Here is a 21,121-nt window from a genome sequence, read left to right on the forward strand (position 1 = left end):
CAGTTTTGTCTATATTCAGTATTGCAGCCAAGTTATACAGACATCTAAAGTAGCTCCAGACAAGATTGGGTCCTGGAGCAGTGCAGGTTGTATGGAACAAAACCCACACCAACCTACCCTGAGAGTGGGGCAAATTAGTCTTCACAGAGCTCTGTCTTAATAAGTTGCTTTAATATTTGGATGGAATTGGGTTAGAGATGGCTTGAGTAGAGCTGATTCTAAGCACAAGCCAAGTAGGCAGATTTTCAAGGGCATTCACCACCAGGACACAAAAGCTGCTGAGATAAGAAACTTTCTGCCTAATTTTGCTGTGCCAGAACCCTGGGAAGGGAAGGAGAGAGAGGTACAGGAGGAAAAGTTCTCCTGCTGGAGCTGCAGGAACAGCACTGGCTTCCCACCACAGCTCCTTCCCAGCCAGGGGCACAGCCAGGCTGCAGCTCCTCTTCCTCAGGGTAGGGGGGAGCTTTAGGTGTGCCCACCTTGGAGAGCTGGGGGGGCTGCTGAGGGCAGGGACCCCCTTTCACAGCAGCCTTGTGTGCAGCAGTGCCTTGCAGAGGGATGGGGAGATGGGGGCTATCAATGCCTAGGATGCCTTGGCCAGACCCTGCTCCCCAGGACAGGTTTGTTGCAGAGGAGCTTCATGGGATGGGGTGAAATTTGGTCTCCTAGATATCCTGGAATCACCTTCTGAGGATAACAACTGAGGTGTTGGCCTCAGTCCAGGTGTTGTAGCCAACAGTGCTAAGAAGTGCTGCAGCACTTTGAGCAGACAGGAGTTTCCTTAGCACCACAGGCTTTGTGTCCAGCCATTTCACTCTGCTGTCAGCCTGCCAAGATGTGATAGAAGTACCAATAAGGGCAGGTTACTCACTGCCAGGATGGAAGAGACTTCAGGCCAACCTGAGAGGACAATGAGCTTTTCTGGGCAAGGGCACTCCTACACTAGGGGCTGCACTTGAAATCGCTGGCCACATTCCCCAGGACCAGGTGCTGGACCAAATCTCTGCAGATTTTTATTCCTCAGACTCCCTGACACTGCCCTTGCAGTCTGTTTCAGGTGCCCACTCCTCATCCATCAACAATTTCAGCCCCATCAAGGCTGTATCTATATAGAGCAAAAATGGTGCCTGTGTGGGATGAGGTGCCTGTCTTCTCTGGGATGAGATGGCATCAGAATGTCCAGGGAGACCTGGGAGGAAATTCCCGGGAAGGAATCCCAGCACACCAGAGAGGGGAACTGGAAACTTTACTTTCCCAAGGGCAGGCGGCCCGCAGAGCGCTCAGGGGCTGCGGCAGCGGCAGGGCTGTGTGTGCCAGCCCGCTCCATCCAAAAAGCGTCCAGAAAGTCTCCGAGGGCTCCGGGCAGGCTCCAAGGGCTCCGGCCACCTCTCGGGCCCCGGCAGCTCCGGCAGGCGGGACGGCTCCGGCCAGGAGAGGGAGCCGTGGCCCCGCGCACCCCGCCTCGCAGCCCGCCTCCGCCGGCCCGACCCGCCAGCCGCCGGGGGCCGGAGCGGAGCCTGCCCCGGCGCTCCGGCCCCGCCGCCCCGCAGGGACCGCCGGGGACAGCGGGACCGCCCCGAGCGCCTCCGGAGCGCGGCCGCGGGGAAAGGGGCGGGCGGGGCGGAGCGGAGCCCGGGGGCGAGGATCGGGGACGGCGGCCAGCAGGGAGAAGGGGAGGCAGAAGAGGAAAGGAGGAAGAAGAGACGGCAGAAGAGGAGGAAGAAGAGGAGATTGCGGCGCGCCGGGCAGAGCTGTGCGCTCCCCGCGTCCTCAGGTGAGCCGCGCTGCGTGGGGGTGCGCGGGGGACGCCCGTGTTCCTGTAGGCGTGGGCGGAGGCAGGGACAAGGGACAGGGAGCCCGTCCCGCCCCGCCCCGGCCGTGAACTTCCCCGCACGCGAAGGGAAAGTTTGTGTCGGAGGAGGCGGATTCCAGCCCCGGCGCGGGGGGAGCCGGGCGGCGGCGGTGCGCAGCCGGCAGCGGCCCCCGCTCCTCGGCCGGCACGGGGGGAGGTAGGAAGGGAAGAAGAGGAACCGCTCGGGAGAGCCCGAGGAGCAGCGCCCGGCGGCCGCGGGCGAGGGAGGACAGGTGGGCACGGTGAGAAGCCGGCGTGCGGGGCCGGGGATGGCGGAGCGGGGCCGGGAGCGATGGTGCCGGTGCCGCCGCGGGGCCGGGGAGCCCCGCGGACCTCGGGGACCCTCGGCCGTGCCTCGGTGTGCGGGGACCGAGCCGAGCTGCGGGACCGCGGCTTTGTCCCCGGGCCTCCCGCAGCCGGGCTGGCCGTGCCCCCGGACCCCCACATGCGGCGGGATTCGCTCCAATTCGCTCCCGTGGGCCGTCGAGATCTGGGTAGTCCTGGCTGGAGCGCCGCACGCACTGAGAAATGCAACTTTAATTTTCAGCCGGATTGCAAATTCCTGAGCCCTCTGATGCCTGCTTCTCTGCTGTCAGACGGGTCTCGCAGATGGAAGTGGGGAGAGGAAGGCGTCAGGCTTAAGCCGTAGCAGGGAAATAAAGTGGAAGAGACGTGTCCAAGAAAACAGACTGGAAGCGATTAGATGGTGGCAGCAAGATGGCCTTTGCTGTATTTGTTGGGGGCAGCTGCCCCCTTATGTGAAGCAGTTTTGGGGGGATGGGGGGCAGTAATCTGGAGGGAAACTGGATGGCTTCCTGGTAAAGAAAGGGAAAAAGGAAACCGTCAGGGCTTCACTGCTTCAGGTGTCCCTTTTCTGTGCCAGTGTCGCTTTCCCCTGTTACAGTGGCAGTGCTTGTTCCTCACTCTGGGCTGGTTTCTTGGAGTGTGCCTGTGCAGAGCTTGGCACAACCGAATCCTGATCTTGGGGCCTTAGGATGTAACAGAAAACTGGATTATAAATGCCCTCTCACATGCACACTCTCTCTTTTCATCCTGACCTCTGCTTTGTGAATAGCTGGTTATAGTGCTTGGATAAAATTCTGGTTGGCATTACAGGTCTTTTTTTCTCTTATAAAATGATGGATTTTGTTCCATGCATTCAGCTTTTTGTCCTAGGAAAGGCTTTTCACTTCTGGATTTGGGAGATTGCAGCAAGCTCCTTATATCTAAAAAAACCCCAACCCTATCTCCTTTGTAATTAAAAAGTGTAATTTTCCTGACATTCCATTTTTAACTGTGCCCCTCTTGGGCAAGCAGAACTGTCATCCAACATACGCTTTCATACCTAGAAGGATTGTGAGGTGTTATTTATTAACTGTACTGTGGAGAGTCCATATCTCATAACTTAGAGGGTCATTTATAACAGGTTGCTTTTGGCAGCTCTGGAAGATTTACTTGCTGTCTTGTATTCCTTGCAGGAAAGGCATCCCTTTTTTCATGGAAAGCATCACTCCAGCCCACAGGCTTTCAGGTGGGCAGCTTGGTGCTGGAAAGGGTCCTGCTTTCTGTCTCCATTGCCTGCCTGTGGTGAGCAGGAGAGGGCAAGCGGAGAGGATTAAACCCTAATACCCAGATTTTCTTCCCTGGAAGTAGGCATGGTGTTGTTGCTAAGGACCACCTTGTCTGGAGGAGCAGTTAAGGATGTAGGGTAATGAGGGACATGGAGAGTAAGCTTATGAAGACTTGGGGTGGTGGAAGCCTCCAGGGTACTCCAGCAGCTGTGAAATGTTAGGCTGGGAAGGTGGGAGCTGCCACATGGAGCTGAAGGAAGGGGCTGTGGGGTGGGAGGTTATGTTTCTAACTCCATGCCCCTGTGCAAGGCAGAGGGCAGGGCTGCAGCCACACAGCCCTGGGATGGCTTTCCATGGCTCTGGTTGTAGCTTCAATTCAAAGTGTCTGCATATGGTATGATGCTTGCTGATGTCTGTCCATGCCTCCCCAGAATCCAGAAGGTCCTCTTATCCCTCCAGGGTAAGGAACAAAAGCTTGTGTATGAACATTTCTGGGCTCTCCCTTTCCAGACTCTGTTGGTGTGTGCAGGTATTCTTCATTTGAGCACGAGCACGTGCAGTGGGGATGAGCACTGCCCTGTTCTGGGCTCCAGCAGCCTCATCCCCAGGATCAGGTAGTGCTACCCTAAAGCACACACAGACAACAGAGACTTAAGAGGGTAGGGAGAGTGGTGTGGCAGCAGGCTGGATGGTGCCTGGATACTTGGAGGTGTGGGAAATGCCTCCCTGCTGGCTTCAGAACTGTAATTTTAAGGTCTAAAATAAGCATTCAGGAAGAATGAGGCAGAAAGATTTTGTCCCAGCTTTATTCCTTCAAGACCTGCATGAACCAGATGCCACTCTAGGGAGGAAGAATTATACTCCTTCAGAATAAGAGGCCAAAATTTGAGATTTTATTCCTTCTTCTCACTTATGTTTGGGTTTCTCTGTTGGTTATTTTGGCAGGCTCATGATTCATATTTCTTTCCCCATCTGTCCTGTGTCCCCTCTCTTGTCAAGTGTCCTTCCATTTCAGCAAGACTCTGACTTGCAAAAACTTGCCACAAAGCCCTTGTGACTGGTGATGTGGGAGAGGAGGTGCCCCAGTCTGGCCCTCAGAGCACAAGCTGCATTAGCCAGGTGACAGTTAGGAAGATTATATCAGTGTGTGAATGCATTCATGGAATTTTTTTTTTCATCATACAGTAATGGGGACTGCTTTGGGAATAAAAATAGAAATAGGGAAAAGCCTATATAAGCTGAAATCTGTGAACAGCGCCACGTTATCTGGGAACTAAAACACATTCTACAGCAGAGCTCTGCTCTCCTCCTTCCTCCCCTCTCTTTCTCTTGACACAGCTCATGGATTTCAGTGCCCCCATGAGCAGAGCCTGTGTCCTCTGTGCTGCCAGGCTGATGCAGCCAGGCTGGTGGCAGCTCTGTACCTGGCGGGTGGGAGCTGGAGCATCTCTGGCTGGGCAAAGTGGGACAGCTGCAAAGGCAGGAGGAGGCAGAGCTGGCTGTCAGATGTGCCAGGCTTGAGCTGACCCCTCTCTACACCCCGTGTGCAGGTGGGGCTCTGCCATCCACAGTCTGTAACTGCTTTGTTCCGTTCCACCATCAGCAAAACAGCAGCTGAGATTTGCTACTGAACTGGAACAAAGCAGCTTCTTCTTTTGGGAGGTATTTTAGGATTTCTCCCTCCCAGAGCAGTGCTTTTGCCAGGCAGAGGGCTGATCTGATGTGTCTCAGCCACAGCACTGGCCCATGTGGGGTTTCTGCACACGACTGAGCCAGGTGAGCTCAGAGAGAGCACAGGGAGGGAACTGGTTTGGGAAAATTACTTCAAATGGTGCTTAAGCTTTTGGGAATTTTGATCTTGGCCAGTGTGTTTACTGTGTTCAGCCTCGGAAGTCCCAATAAGACACATGCACAGAACATGGAAATCATAAACTTGGAGTCTTATTTTGCAGAAAACAAAATACAAGAAAAATGCAGAAAATGAATGTACAAGTATATGTATTTTGTTATAGGGTTCTCTAAAAATAGTTGCTTGTAAAACGGTATCTTCGCTACAAGTCAAGAATCATGTCTTTAGTCAGTCCTTTGTTAATTTAACAACTCGCAGTTTCATCAAATGGGAATATATCCCTAGGAATTCCTCTGACACAGGTTTCCCCTGAGTCTGGATGATTATCCAATTACAATTTAAAGAAAATTACAGCAAGGATAATTGGCTAAAGATAGAAGTATCTGAGAGCGTTAGGGAAAGAGAAGGAGAGAGTGTGAGAGAGTGAGAGCTTCACTTTTTCATATGAATAAATGAGAATTATTCCAGTCCTTAACTTTTGCAGTGAGTGGATTCAAGGTCCCTGGTGTTTGGATCTCCCTCCCTCTTCTCTCCTTCCCTCTACTCTGTCTTGTTATGTGTCGACTTGATATTTAGATGAAAAAGTTACATTGATTCTCATGGAGTCTTTTTCACATTTACATGTGCTAACAAAAAGAGACTGTTAAACGCTCTATTTGCAGCAGAGAAGAAGAGATTTCCATGAATCCTGGGCTCAGTCGGGGAAGTGGTAGGTGGCTCCTTCTCCTGGGAACACTAAGAGGAAGGTGCCAGAGAGCCATTAGCTTGGAAATCCCACTCAGAGTAGGGCCATGACGAGCTCCCAGCTCTCTGTAGGTGCCCACAGAAGGAGCCCCATCACCCTGGGGCAGGAGCACTGCATGGTCCAGCACTCCCACCCCACGCCCATCACGGTGTTGAGAGCCCTGAGCTGCCGTGGCAGAGTTTCCAGTTGGTTCCAAAGCGTTTGAGGCTGCCTTCAAACCCACTCACTCTTTCTTTTCCCTTGCTAACAGCTTGGTTAGGCAAGGCTGGACGAGCTCTGCCGTTTGACCTCTCAGTGGGTCAGGGGCTCTCTGGGGGCAGGTGGCAGCTCCAGGAGCAGCCTGGCAGTGCCACGGTCAGAGGATGGAGCTGGGCTCCCCACGGAGCTCCCTGGACAGCTTTGCTGTGCTGCAGCTGAAACGTGAAAACACAACGTGAATCGTTCACAAACACTTAAGAAGCTTCTTCAGCTTTACTAAGCCAAGGTGTTATCAGAATTAGAAAAGAGAGTAAGTTTTAATACCTCTCTCTTTATCTGGGAAAGCTGCTGGCTTTGCTTTTCTTTTGTTTGTTTGTTTGTTTTCCTCACAGTTTTGGTTAATCCCGCCTGTTACTGAAATAAAAGTGTAGTGGAGTATCTCGCCTCTCTGAGGCCTGATGCTGTTTATTTAGAGGGAGGAGAGATTTTCCCAGTATTCTGAGGAAGATTCTTAGATATTTGGTCAATTTGTGTGTAAAAGCTTGCAACACTGTGACTTAAATGTTTATCCTTAGTGCTGACAGGATGTTGTGGAGTTGTTTAACTGTATATTTGTAACAATGATGCTGCTTGGCAAGAAAGACATGTTTTTCTCTCAGAGGGAATTTTTCTTGGTTGTTCGGTTGGGGCTTTTTTTGCCTTTTTCTGCCTGTGAGTTGTGGTTAAAGCTGCCTTTCTTTATCATTTTACTTTTTGTTTTAGATGTAAATAAAGAGCTAATTACAGTTAATCTCAGTGCAAAGGAATGAAAATTTAAAGAGTGAAAAATAACTCCCATCTGTTGAATTTGCAGTAACATTTTGGGGTTTGCCTTCTACTTGGAAGGATGCCAAAACTTATCTTGCTCAATTTAAAGTTTTCTTTACACTATTTAAACTGGATTTTTAATAATTTATAAAAACAAACAGAAACGGAAATGGCTTTTCAAATTATGTTTGGTCATGTTCTTTATGTAGTGGTTGCTAGGATGTGAACAGCTCTAACTGAAATGAGCTCAAAGCCCACCACCAAATTCTATAGGAACAGGTTGAAGAACTTCTGAAAAAGCATCTATTTTTCATACTAATGTATTGCATTTCCCTGTTTCCTGCCTGCTGGGGCTCCATGTGCCCAACTAACCAGCCCCAAAATTACTTGTTCCAAGGGAACTGTTCCTTAAGTAGTTGCTATTTCAGATAGGCTCAGAAGCCCAGTGTTTTGTGGTGGGTACGTGTTACTTTTAGCCCCATCAGCTCCACTGGCTGTTGAGCTCAGGGAATTAATCCATACTTTGCACTCATTTGTTATCTTTCAGCATCTCTAAGCACTTTAGAGATATTAAGATACACTGCTGTGGTATGAGACGGGGAGAAGCTGTTCTAAATGTGGCTGGGGAAATAGAGGCACAGATTTCAGAAGCCTCTACTAATGCACTCAGTTCAGGGGACAGCCGTTTATAAATTCTCTAATGCCTGATTATCAGGGAGGCACTGCAATTCTTCATGCACTGCATTTGGTGATTGATGCCTGCATACAGATTTCATGTATATTAGCTAGAAACTCATATTTCTACCCTAAACTAGAGACTATTTTAAAATCTTCAACCTTAGAGACTTAAAGGAGCCTAGTGAATGGCAGTGTAAGGAGTCCAAATTCCTAGTTATTTTTTCTCAGGTTAGTCCTGTTGCAAAAAGTAAAACCTCACCTCCCTCCCACCATAGTAACATCCAGGGCCCCACCTACATGAATTTATTAGCAATCTGTTGAGTCAAAGCTCTGAGATGTGTAAAAAAAATACTTAATGTGTCAGTAAGAGCCATTCAAATTCACTCTAATACAAATAATTGGATTTGTTCTGTTGAGAAATAGCCCCTCTTCCTTCAAGCACAGATACTTCCCAGCCCTTGTTTTTAAGAAGGGATCTTGGTAGTGGGAGGAGGATGTTGCTGCCCAGCTGGCAGGCTGTGGAGGTCTTGAGGGCACCCAGCCTCTCTGAATGAACACAGATGTGCTGCTGGATACCAAAACGTGTTAGTCTAGCAAATTGTGCTGGTTGCATTTGAGCTTAGGTGACTGAAGGACAGAACTCAGACTCCACTGGAATAACATCCCTGTGGACTGGGGTGGGATTTCTCCCATATCCATTGTTTTGAAAAAATAGCTGCTGTCTCAGTGCATCTACCTCTGTTCTCCTTCCTTGTCCTCTCTCATGCTGCTGTGTGGAATTTTGGGAGCCTGTTTAACTCTGTCTTCTTGAGAGATTTCACACACACAGACTCCCTGACCCCAGGCCACAGAGTGACAGAAATGCTTTTCTCCAGGCTCACTGTGCCTTGCTTTTCTCCTACTGCACAGGGGAGCTGTACCTTGCATTTTAGCCCTGATGAATACTCCAGGAGGGTAATGTTTCCCCCTTATGATTTTTTTGACCTCTTATCTGATAGGTGCAATGACTCTGTAGTTGCTGACATGAAGTGTCAGAGGGCAGGAGAGAAACTCAACCCATCTGTGTTGGTTTTGCATGGCCTGGCTTTTGGTGGTGGTGGGGGGCCCTCTGTGGGAAGCTGCTGGAGGCTTCCACCATGCCCAGCAGAGCCAGTCCCTGGTGGCTCTGAAGATGGACATGCTGCTGGCCAAGGCTGGGCTAGTTAGGGATGATGGTAACACCCCTGTGATAATGTGTTTGGGAGGAGGATCAAGACAGGGTGGGCCAGGTGCAGTTTTTTCTTCCAGTCAGAGAAGAGGAGGTGAGGATGTGTGAGGGAAACAACATGGAGACACCAAGGTCAGGGGAGAAGGAGGGCAGGAGATGCTCTAGGTGCCAAGACTCCTCTGCAGGCTGTGGGGATGATCAGGGTGAAGCAGCTGTGCCCCTGCAGCCCATGGGGATCCATGGGGGATGGAGAGATCCACCCACAGCCCCTGGGGGAGGTGCCCAGAGGGCAGGTGGATTCCCGGAGGAGGCTGTGATCCTGTGGGAGACCCAGTGGAGAGAAGGGGCCCAGCTTCCAGGCTGCAGCAGCTTGTCCTTGGAGCACTGCATCCCGTGGAAGAGTGACCCACCCTGCAGCAGTTTTGGGAGGACTGCAGCTTGTGAGATTTGGAACCACGCTGGAGAGGTTCAGGGAGAACTGTCTCCCATGGGAAGGACCCCATGGTCTCACAGGGCAAGGATTCTCCCTGAGCAGCTGAAGAAAATCCTGGTGATAAACTGACCCAAAAACCCCCATCCCCTATCTCCCTGTGCTGTTGGTGGGAAGGAGGGAGGGGCTGGGGGGAAAAAAGGTGCTTTAAGGGCTTACTTTTTTTTTTCTCATTATCCTCTTCTGCCTCTGCTAGCAATAAATTCACTTTGTACCTCTAAGCTGAGCCTCCTTTGCCCTTGGAGTGTTTTTTCCTGGTCCTTATCTAAACTCATGAATCCTTCATTAATTTTTTGTCTCCTCTGCCCAGCTGTGGCAGGGGAGGATGAGTGGCTTTTGTGGGTGCCTGGCATTGGGCCAGTGTCAAACCATGGCACCGACTTCCCAAAGACACTCAGTGATTACTTCCTCTCAGTGCAAAGATGTGAGGCAGCCCGGGGCTGGGGTCAGCACAGATTTGAGAATATGAAGGCATCTACTTCCTGGCATTGAAGGTGCTCAGAAATGAAAATTTCAGAGGCTTTTCAGATTTTTGGCCCTTTGCAGCAGGGCTTTAGTGCATGGCAGTATTTCCTTGTGTCTCTGCACCTCGTAGCCTTTGGAAATGTCAGCAGTGCATGTATTGCCTTTTGTTTGTCATTCAGCTGGAGGAATGAATTTCATTGCCCTTGTGAGATCAATCATATTCTCCCCAAATAATTAATATTGATGACAGTCACAGCATACTGCCGCCTGCAGCTCCATCTCTGCCTTCCCACTGCGTAGGTGCTGTGGGTCACAGAGCAGACTTTCTCAAAGGAGGCTCCTGGGCTTCAAATTTCAGGGTGCTGTTCTTTGAAGGTTTGAATTTCAAGCTGCATTGATAGGGCCAGTGCAGGCAGAGCCTGAGCAAGTTCCCTGTGATGGTGCAACCGAATATTTGCAGAGGGAAATGTTAGAGCCTTGGGGAGCAAAAGGAATACACATCACAGGGGGGGGAAGGATTGTCTCACTTTTGTTTCTCTTTTCCTCCTCTTTTTCTGTGTGAGCACAGCTTTTTCTAGTCCCCCTTGCAGAATAAAACTATACTATGCCAACCAGAAAGGGACAGGTATGCCCTGATAGTCACCAGGGGACCAAGTGGGTGGGTTGGGAATGTGGAGGGCTGGAAGGACCTCCAGAGAGCTACTTTTAAGTGAGGTGCTGTCTTGGGGGAGGCTGGTAGCCCCTGGACTTTCTATTTTTATATTGCTTTAAATTGATTGATGTGTAAAGCACACTTGGAGCAGCCTGTTTGAGCTGCAGGACAGGGATTGAAGCATCTTGATGTCTTATTCTTGTTTGCTTTTACTTATAAGGTTAAATGGGATTAAATTAACATGATTAATATAAGTACCAGGTGTGGAAATGCTGTGTGGCCCAAACTTGAAAAAGAAAAGCTCATCTGACATTCTTTTATCCTTGAATATGTTCTTCATCCCAGCATACCCAGAGTCACTTGAGGAAATCATCCTCTTGTGCCTCAGAAAGAGCTGGGGCTTCCCCACTGGCAGCAGCATGGGTAAACCTGATCACGGTGCTGGAGACATTGCAGCTGCCTGAGGAATCTGTGGCACCACAGGAAAGCAGATTCTTGGGAAGTCAAAAGCAGCGATGACGTGCTCTGGAGTGTGGTGATGCTTGGAGGATTTTTGCCTGTTGTGCCCCTCTCTGGAGGAACAAGAAGGGAAGGATGTTGTCTGAATATAGAACACCCATCCTGGGAATCTGGTCCTCGAGCTCTTACTGCTGTGAGGGGAGGAGATGAAGTGAAGGAGCAGGTATGCAGCTGCCAGCAAGGGCTTGAACTTGAGGAAAGAAACTCTTGGAGTGCTTTTGACACTGAGACACTATTTTGACACTATTGCAGGTGGTGCTGGGCAGGGCTGGATGCAGCCCCTCGAGTGACAGGGGAGATGTGGAGTGGGGCTGCAGGGCACTGGTTGGACCAGGGTGGGCTTGCAAGGAGACACCTCCTGCTCTGGGGTTTGAGTCCTGGACCTGTCCTGGAAAAGGCATTAAGCCCATCTGAAAACCTGCTCAAATCTGCATTGCATTCTCTGGATTTGGAGACTTGTCCTGAGCTGGCTTGGGGCTGCTGCTGTGCAGTCTGTTGCAGTGTGGATGTGCTGCTGTGTCCACTGGGGCAGTGGAACAACCTCCTAGGGAGGGTAGTGGAGCTGCTTACGTCGTAAAACCATTAAAAAGGTCAGGAGGCAGAATGTATAAATTAAATGCTTGCTGTCAGATGTCTCCAAGTGTTCCACAACAGTTAATTGGAACTTTTCCAGTCACGGGGGAATGAAACTTTGGATTCCTTAAGTCTTCTCAGGTCTTTGAGCCACACTGATTGCAGATTTTTTTTTTTTTTCTGTGCAAGGAATAGTTTCTCAGTTTATTTGGTGGTAGCACAATATGTGCGTGTTTCTCAGAACTCTCCTTTCACTATAACAGAGCTGTCCAAAATAGAAGCATTGTGTCTGGCCTCATGGAAGATCTCAGCTCTCTTTGAAGCACGGTTGGAAGCTTTTCATTCCATGGCTATTCACACATAAAAAATAGACTATCCTAGCTGGATACCTTTTGCTTGAGCACAGAAGTGCTCTTGTAGCTTAGTGTTTGAACTGCTCGGTGGCCAGTGTGGATCCATTTGTAATCTGTGCTGTTTGATTTTATAGCTGTGCCTCTACTTGCCCCTCTCCAGCCCACTCCACAGATCTCTAGGCAATAGTCCCAGCTGCTTATTTGACTTGTCCAGGTGTGCACATTTTGTAGAGGTGACAGAGAGCTCATTTATTTTTGATATATGAAATGCAGTGTGCTCTGCCTGCTAAATTGGTGGCAGAGTATAATCCGTGGCACCCTGGACTTCAGCAAAGCAGTGTGCAAGATCTGTAGCATTTCTGCTTTTCCAGGTCCTGACAGGACCTCAGGAGAACTGCAAAGGGAAGCAGGGGATTCCAAATTTCTTCAGGTACATTTTCAAGCGACCCTTCCGCTTGTCTCTGCATGCCTAGATTGCACTTTTTTCTTTTGAGAGGGGGAAAAAAAACCTTCTTCCTCTGAATTTTCATTGTTAGTGTTAAATCTGCTGAGCTAAAAGGATGCCAGGACATGGTACCTAAATTCCAATTGCAAAGCACGAATTCCCTGCCTGGAAATCTCGCCTCCATGTCCCAAATATTGGCACTGGCACAGGCAAATCTTGCACTAGCAAGGAAGCTCCCAGGAATGACTCATTGTGAATGAAAGTCTCCACACTTTTTCCCGAGCCTCTGAGCTTGAGGGGAGGCTGCTGCCAGCTCTGCCCTCGGGAGCTCTTGGTGCTCTTGGAAGGGCAGCCTTGCTTCTGCAATTTGTGCTGCTCCACTGAAGGAGAAATAGCTCAGGATCATCTCCCATGGTGACTCTGGAGCATCACACTGCTGAGCTTGTTCATCCCCATGTTGGGGATTTTGTAAAACGTTGTTATTAAAAAGCCATCAGGCTGCAGCCTGGATGTGCAGGCAGGGAGCCAGGCAGGGGCCACCTTGGATGCCTGGTGTCATGTCCTTGGCTGCTTGAGCCACTGGTTAAGAAGACTATTTCCAGATTTTCTTGTTGTGTGTCTGGTTTTGGTTTGATGTTTCTTCCCTTCAGGGTACTCAATAGCTCTGGGTGTAAAGCTGTGTGCCAATGGCCAGGTCTGGCCAAGCAAGGCAGAAAATCCTTTGTGCTGGTGACAGGAGACACCTCTTACCAGAGTGACTTTCCATCTGACTCCCACTAGTTTAATTTTTTTTCCCCACTGCAAAAGCAGGTGTGTAATATCTGCTGTGATTCTAGATGTTGAAAAGCTTTCAGGCTGCTCAAATTTCAGCATTTCCTTTGGTTCTGATGACATAAATTACTTTTGTAACAGAAACATTTCAGAAAAAATTCCCTCCAGCCTGCTCTGCTGTCAGGCATGTGATGCAGGTGAGTGCAGCTACCCTGGCTCAGGTGGGACTCCAGCACTGATTTTGCAGGTCCCTGCCTTAGATGTGTCACCACTAGATGCAGTGGCTGGGTCACACTTATGGCTCCTGTGATATCCCTGATTGCAGGGCAGGCTTCAGCTCTGTTTGATTCCTGCTGAAATGTGCCTGGCTGTTTGGGAGCTGCTGCCAAGACAGATCGGGCTCCCTGCCCTCAGGAGAGATGTGGATGTTTTTTCTGAGGACAGCATTGGGGCCCTCTGGTCAATGTGCCTGTGTCTGAAGTGATGAGTGTGGCGTAGCATGCACGAGAGCAGGGAGAGTGCTGCGAGCTGCTTTTGGTGCTCATCATCAAACTGCTGCTGGATTCCTCCCTGCTCTGTTCCTGGGGATGAAAATTGTGATGAATGTGGTTATTCCTCCTGGGGAGTAAAGGCTGGACTTCGAAAACCCATGGCCTGTCTTTCTGCCCAGGTGTCACATTCTGCTCCTCAAGAGGGCTGGCCCTGGGACTGACTCCAAAGGAGGGGCTCCCCTTTGGGCAGGACAGAGTGGGACCATGGGCATCACAGCCAAGGGCAGTGCCAGACAGTGCCCACGTGGCCTCTGGAGGAGAGGCAGGGTCAGAGAGACACTGTGCAAACCCTGGCTGAGTGGCACCAAGATGGTTTATGCTACAGTAATTCCTCCTTTTGTCTGACTTACTCCTGCACATACTGAAAAGCAAAAGTGTTTCCTGGAGGGCTGAAGGGCCTTGTCCCATTTTCCATTAGTGTTTTTGCTGTTACTTTTCTGCAGCTGCTTTTTCAGGCTTCCCTTTGTCTGCCTTTTGGATTCTTTGAATTTACTTGAACTGTGCATCTATTTTTCCCCACAAGGAAACCCAGCAAACTCATCCAGCAGCCTTCTCCAGTGCTGCTGTGTGATGATGCAGGGACCCAGGGCTTGTGGGCACACTGTGATTTGGAGCAGAGGGCGGTACCCCTTTCCTGAGCACCAGCTCTGCTCTGCAGCCCATAAGTCAACCTTCATCTCCCCCTCCATGTGGCAGAGAACCAAAGCACTTCCTAAGCTAGCCCACTCTGGATTTTGCCAGCCTTCCTGTGTCTGCATCCCATTTTTTTTTTGGCTCTCAAATTCTTTAGAGTTGGGACAGAATTACAGAAAGAAAATAGTATGTAAAGCCTGCTTTGGCTGGAATTATTTATTTCCTCTTTCAGAAACTGCTTTATTTTATATTCCCTTTCAGTCAGAGCACTTAGTGACAAGGTTCTGAAGGGTGCTTTTGTTCTGCAGGCCGTAATGTGACTTCTCAGTGAAAAGCAAAAAACTATCAGCTCTCCCTAGAGGCCTGTGCTTAGGAGGGACAAAGGCATTTTTCTTGGAAAACGCAGCATTGTTCTGTGGAATTGGTACAGTGTCTTCGAGAATAGGTGTGCAGTAGTTACTTGGAGTGCAGTTCACTTTCTTAATTACTTGACATCTGTCTTTGGTTTTATAATTGCTTGAAAGTGCGTGGGCTTTATGGGGTCCATGCTGCTAAAGGCAGGAGGGAGTGATGCCTTGCTGAGGTCTCTTTGGCAAGGGTGTTTTATTAAAAGGTGCTTTACATCAAAATATTCATGTTTTTTTCTGAAATAAAGGCCACTTGTGACCAGTGTTGAAAAAAAAAAAATCAAACCTTTCCACCCCTTTGATGTTAAGGGCATGAGCCACTTCCATGACTGTCCTTCCCCTCACCCCACTTTTCTTCGCTCCTCAGTAGACAGAAGGTGAAAGTTTGAAGAAAAAAAGTGCTTGGGAAGGAAAAGAGAACAATTTCTGATTTGAAACAAAGTGAACATTTTGAGTTAAGTTCCTTAAAAAAAAAATCTAGCAAGGGCTGTGATGGATCATTTTCCTTAACCGCTCCATGAATTATTATTAAAATGTTAATTTATGGAGACATTGAGAACACCTCAGAGTATATTGGTCTTGTGAGAAGTTCCTGGAGTGCTGAGGATGTATCAGAGCTCTCCAGCTGCCTTCTGGCTGCTCTGATTGCCTGCTTTCTAGGTAAGGTGTGATTTCTGAGCTGGTAAGCTCTCCTGCTCACTGATTTTATTTCTGGCTCCCTTTAGCATTTCCTTTTATTTTTATTTGCACTGGGTGCATGCAGTTGGGTGAAGCCTTCTGCTGCAGCCGGGGTTTGCACTCCCTGGCCTCTGGCTCATTCAGTTGCAGCCACAGAAACCGGTGTTTTGGTGCAGTTCTACAGAATTGCACAAGAAGTTAATCAGACACCACTGGAATTGCATCACGGGCAGGAAAAATGGCATCATGCTCTCTCCTGTCACGGAACACAGAAGCAGGTTGCTGGGAAAGGTTGAGAAAACCCTTCTGTTCCTGGCAAGACCAGGGTGGGTTGTAGTCCTGTGGTGTCAGGTTCTTAAGGGCATTGCAAAACCCACCCCTCTCTGCAACAGGATGCCATGCTCTTCTGTGTCCCCACAGGACTGCTGTGGGAAGACCTTTTTATTTGGGGGATATCACAGGTTTGGGGCTATTTGGTTTTTGACATTTTTTTTAATAACTGTGTGTCACAGGAATGGAGCTGGGCTGGCAAATGCTGACTTGCCCAGGGCACCCATGAAGTTGTGATGCTTCCCCTTGACCAGCCCTTGACTCTCTGTGTGTCCCTTCCATGGCCCCTTGCATTTTGTGTAGGGTGGGAGCAGCCAGGGCTGTGGTCAACTGTGTCCCCCTTCTGTAATGGAGAAATTGCTGTAATCTGACAGGCTCTGTGTCCCTCTGTCTCCACTGATAAGATCTCTGGAAAGCCTGGAATGAACCAGAAGTAAATCACTCTGCATGTAAGGCTTCTGATTTTATAGCTGGGTAGAGCAAGAAAGAAAGGATTTTCCTACTAGTAGGCAGAGCATGGAAATCTTGGATACCTTGCTCATGGGAACAGAGACCTGGTGTCTCTGTGAGACAGTTGAAAGGAGCATGTTCCTGTGAGCATAGCTAATGGATGTAAATATTAGCTTGCTGCAGAGTTCATGTATCACCAAGTGAAATGTAGTAGTTTATTTTGGCCTCAGGCCACGCAAATGGCCTTGCTCAATACAAGGCAAACTCATCCAAAATCTGTAGTTGTTCCTGCTTGCTTCAGGGCTGAATTCAGTCTGATTTGTGCAAAATGCAGGAGAGAGTCACTGGAAAATAAGGGTGAGTTAGGACACGCTGTGCATTTAGCTAATGACAAATGGAGAGGGAACCATGAGGGATCTTTATTATGGGAATGATTCCCCACCACTGTTTACACCCCCTTTCTTCAAGCATCTCAATTACCAAAAGTTCCTAAATTCCTAGCAGAAGTGCAGTATGTTGGATCTCTCTGTCCAATCTGATGGCATAAAGATGTTTTTATCTTTCTTCCGCATTTCCAAGGGGTAGGTGTACTTAATGTTGTTTCTTCCCTATGGAGTCTCAAGTAACATTGGAAGCTGGTTGTAGGTGGCAATAGAGGGGGTTTGATAAGCAGCTGGCATTTCAATTTGGAGGAAGGTGGTAGGGGATGATCAGCCCTCTCAGCTGGACTCCACGGAAAAGAAACAAAATGCACTTTCTTCCTTGCTTCTTGACCATTTTTGAAAGCCTGATGGCTTCAGAGGCAGTGTGCAGCCCTTTCCATGGACTGTGCAGGGAAGAACAGGCATCCTTCAGATTTCCTTTGTCTCTTTGAGATGAGCCCAGCAGAGGGAAGGCATCGCACAAAGGCTTTTCAGATGTAAGCACTGAAAAGGAAGGATTCAATATCCGCTGCTGGGTTTTGAGTAGTGCAGTTCACATTCTTGTTAATCTCCGCAATCTGTGCAATCTTAGGTGTTCTCTGCTTATGTGCAAAGCCCTTCTGCGTACTGCATATATTCTGGACAGGTTTTTGAGGGACATGTTTAAGGGAGCTTTTCCCCCCACACTTTTAATGCACCCTGATGGAGCAGGTTTCTCTGTCATCTCATGAGCACATTCCTGACAGTATCACCATGCTCATTACTGCATCTGCCTGGCAGAGCTGAGATGCTTTGATGAAGTTCAGCCTTTTAACCATCTCTTCTCCTTTTGTGATCTGACAGCACCCAGGAATATCAAATGTGACCTTAACCCCTTTAATGAGAGCATCTAGTGGATGTCAGTTTTCATGACTACCAGCTTATAAATTGCATCCTGAAAAACCTAGAAACAGAGGGAAATTTAATTCCAGTGAGTGAGCAGCTCTGAGAGCCAAATGCCAGATACTGGAGCGGGCAGCCAGTGAAACTCTGGCAGTGTACATTTATCTCAAATTACAGGAAATTGTGTTCTGTAGCAGAAATGGAAAAGTTTGGGATTGTTTTTTTGCTTATCACTGCTGCTTAGAAAGTATAAGCCTTTGTTTAGATCATTTCTGAAAAGTGTACAAACCTGATGCTTGCTTACTCCTGTGAGTTCCAAGGCGAGTTTGACTGGGAAGAGCTGGTGAGGCGCTGTCTTGCCCCCACTGCCTGCAGGAGCAGGCTGAGACAGGCTCTGGCAGCCAGCCCCTTTGCAGGTGACTGGCAGCAGACCTTGCCAGTTGGGACTGCTCTGGTGAGGCTCTCCTGTCGAGGTGTCTGATATGCTTTCAGTGCAGATGCACCACAGCCACCCCGAGTGCTCTCTGTCTCTGCACTTGTTCTTAGAGGTGAGCAGAAGGAGGTCTTGGCAAAGCACCTTCTTTTGGAGTCAAAGCTTGGGATCTGTAGCTTGAAAACGTCCATTTGACTCCTTGTGCTCCCTGATCCAGACTATCCTGGTGACTGAAGTCACTGAGCTGGGCTGTCCCCTTCAGAGCCATCCCCTCCCAGATGTGGCAGGCTGCCTGCAGGCATGGAAATAACGTTAATGAAATAACACAGGGATGTGACTGTGTTAAATTAAAGGATCACCGGGTGGATGGAGGGATAAACACATGTACTCAGAGTTAAGAAATGGCCTGCAGTGATAAAACAGTGTCAAATAACCAAGTCTGTGTGCTTTGTCTCTCAGGATGAAGATGGTCAGTGTGCTGCTGGTTTCACTCTGGCTGTCCATGGTCACCCTTGGCAGAGGTTCAGGTAAGGACGTGGCATGTGGTGGACCTGCCCACTTACTGTGCAGAGAAGAAAACTGTCTGCAGCAAGTTTTGAACATTTACATACAGTATTTCTGGATTAAATGGATGTGTGTAAAATACTTGAGCAAAACGCATGAACACAGTGCTAGTTCTGGAGGGGTGTTGTACAATGCTCTGTGTAGAGATGACCAGTGTGCTGTGAACAGGTGCATTAGCAAATAGCAACAGCACCTTGCCCTAAAAGTGCTTTGCAAACTCGAGCTATCCCCTTTGTCAGTAGCATTATTGCTACTGTGAACAGTAAGGGGTGAATCCAGGGCTTGGCCCATGGAGCTGCCTTGTCACTGAGGTGCAAGAAGGAACTAGGCTTGAACCTGAACTCTGCTATCCCTGGTTGGATCCGGGGGGGACTGAGATTCAGCTCTCCAATTCTGACTCATGCCTCAGCAATGCAAGGGGAGAGGGGAACTTCTAGAGTAAGAGGAGCTCTGATACCCGTCTCACTGAGTCACTTTCCTGACAGGAAATATGTTGTCATGCTCGCAGCTCCTCTGGCACTCGTTCAGCCCAGCTCTTGTGAAGAGGCAGATTGTGCATGTCTCGGCTCCGGACTTCCTATTTGGGGGTGGAAGGAGACAGCATGATTTGCAGGAGGCAAGTGGAAAGGGGGAGGGGGAAAGAACAGGAGCTGGTTTTATGGGGGGAACTGTTCAGAAATAAGGGCTGTGCAGGGGTTTGACGAGTCCCCCCATGAACTCTTGTCCCTCTGCAATGCTGCCAACAAGCAGTTACAATACACCCCGAGCAGATGAACAGCTCTTCTGTCATTCTCTCTTGGACCACACTGAATTATTGTGGGCCAGATTCACAACGTGCACTTCAGCAAGGTTCGTCTCAGTGCCGTGTTCATTGCAGAGGCTGAAGCCTGGGAAATTTTTCTCCTTGGGCTGCCCAAGGGCTGCAGACACTCACAGTAGGCTGTGATCTTTAGTAGGGGATGTCCCATCCTGGCTAACAGGGGCTGGGTGGAAGTGGTGAACAAACAAGAAACAGCAAAGGAGGAAGAACACACGGCCTGGGCCCCCACTAAGCCCTAGCTAGTAGGAGTGTGTGGGGAAGGAGGGAGCCAGCGACATGGATCTCAGCTGCTGGCTGGGAAAATCCCTGCTTTGCTTGTGCTTCTGGACGAGCTGTTCTGCTCTCCACCAACGCAACATCCTCCTCCTGCTGAGGCAGCATTACAACACCCCACGTGCAGTCATCTTGGGCTTTTGCAGAAATGGGAGGTAGGTGCAATTGAATCAGGATTGCCCAGGAAATGTTACAGCAGCTCTAAAAGCTGACGCAATCGGCTGGGAAGAAGCTGATTTCAGTCAGGTGAAATGAGCACCCTGGCATTTGGGTCACACAGGCTCATGCCAATTGATGTGGCAGAACCAGAACTCTCCATGCATGTCTGCAGGACATTTAGTACTTTTAAAATATTTCTCCTTTAGCAGAGATTTGCTGTACAGGGTGGCCAGAACCCTGGTAGAGTGCTGCAGGAGTGTAAGTCAAGGGCTGATACATGAGACACATGATTAGTTTAAAATACACTTCTCCTGCAAATCCACTGGATTTAATTTCCTGCAGGTCTGTGGGTGTCAGACACACTCTTCAATTCAAAGCTTCCTTTTTGTGCCATGGACTTCATAAACCGGTTTGTGCTGTCAGAATGTCCTTTGTTATTCATAATGGGCTTGGATGGCTGTTTGTTCTTGGATGGAGGGGCAGCCGTCTGTGCAGCCCTCTGTTTCACTGCAGGGTTTCCTGGGACTGGCACCAAAAGGAGACTGGAGCTCGTTTCACCCTTGCAAAGTCATAAATACAGAGCAGTATGGGAGACTAGCCTTGTTCTGGAAATGTTACAGCATTTGGACTTGCTTTTCCTTCTTGAAGCAGGGCATGTAGGTGTGGGGAGCAGAGCTGAGCTTATCTGGAATGAATGCAGAAGGGCTGTGCACAGTCTACAGCTGCCCTGGTGGTCACCTAACATCAAGCAGGGCCTTGGAGACAGGTAGCTCTCACTGGGGAACCTGGCTCCTGGGATATTTTAACATGTGTGACTTGGTAGGGATTTGTCATTTCAACTGAGTCTTTTTCTGTGCTTTGACTATTAAGTCATGTAATGCTGTATTGCTGGGACCAGCTCGCTCCAGCCCAGGCTGGACTGAGGAAGGTTAGAGGAAGGGACAGGAGTCTTGTTGTGGTTTACTGCCACTTCCCCTGCCTCTGCCATCCTTCCCAGTGGAGCAATCTGGTCAGCAACACTGACCGGGGACTGCCCAAGCCAGGGGTACCAGCTCTGCTGAGTCTCAAGCTCTATAATCTTACAGAGGAGGTGAGGAACCAACACTTGCTAAATTTCAGCTCTAAAATACCAGCACTGCTCTGGCTGCAAGTGGCCTTTCCATCCAGTTGAGCCACTATGGCTCTCAGTCTCTCTGCCAGTGAGTCAGAAAGCTTTAGCCATATGCTTCACCCTGCTTCCTACTGGACAGGCAAACCCACAAACTTTATTTCCCCTCCAGAATTTTTCTACAGCACTGTGGCTCTAAACATCTGTTCTCTGGGCTCTCCTGTTCCTGCTGCGTA

At 49.2% G+C, this 21,121-nt stretch overlaps 1 protein-coding gene across 3 annotated transcripts in view; it reads left to right on the forward strand.

Annotated features, from left to right (window-relative positions):
- Positions 1 to 1,527: 1,527 nt before the first annotated feature.
- IL1RAP (interleukin 1 receptor accessory protein) overlaps positions 1,528 to 21,121 on the forward strand; it is a 49,120-nt gene continuing 29,526 nt past the window's right edge. For 2 of the 3 annotated variants that reach the window (XM_066325970.1, XM_066325973.1), the window contains exons 1-2: positions 1,887 to 2,085; positions 18,421 to 18,488. In XM_066325970.1, the coding sequence (XP_066182067.1) occupies positions 18,422 to 18,488 (67 nt within the window). In that variant the 5' untranslated portion in view covers positions 1,887 to 2,085; position 18,421. Of the gene's footprint in view, positions 1,775 to 1,886; positions 2,086 to 18,420; positions 18,489 to 21,121 lie in introns of those variants that run through there. The other variant, XM_066325971.1, reaches the window with a different exon arrangement.

This window comes from Sylvia atricapilla, chromosome 10 (assembly GCF_009819655.1).
Source record: "Sylvia atricapilla isolate bSylAtr1 chromosome 10, bSylAtr1.pri, whole genome shotgun sequence".
Lineage (NCBI taxonomy): Eukaryota > Metazoa > Chordata > Aves > Passeriformes > Sylviidae > Sylvia > Sylvia atricapilla.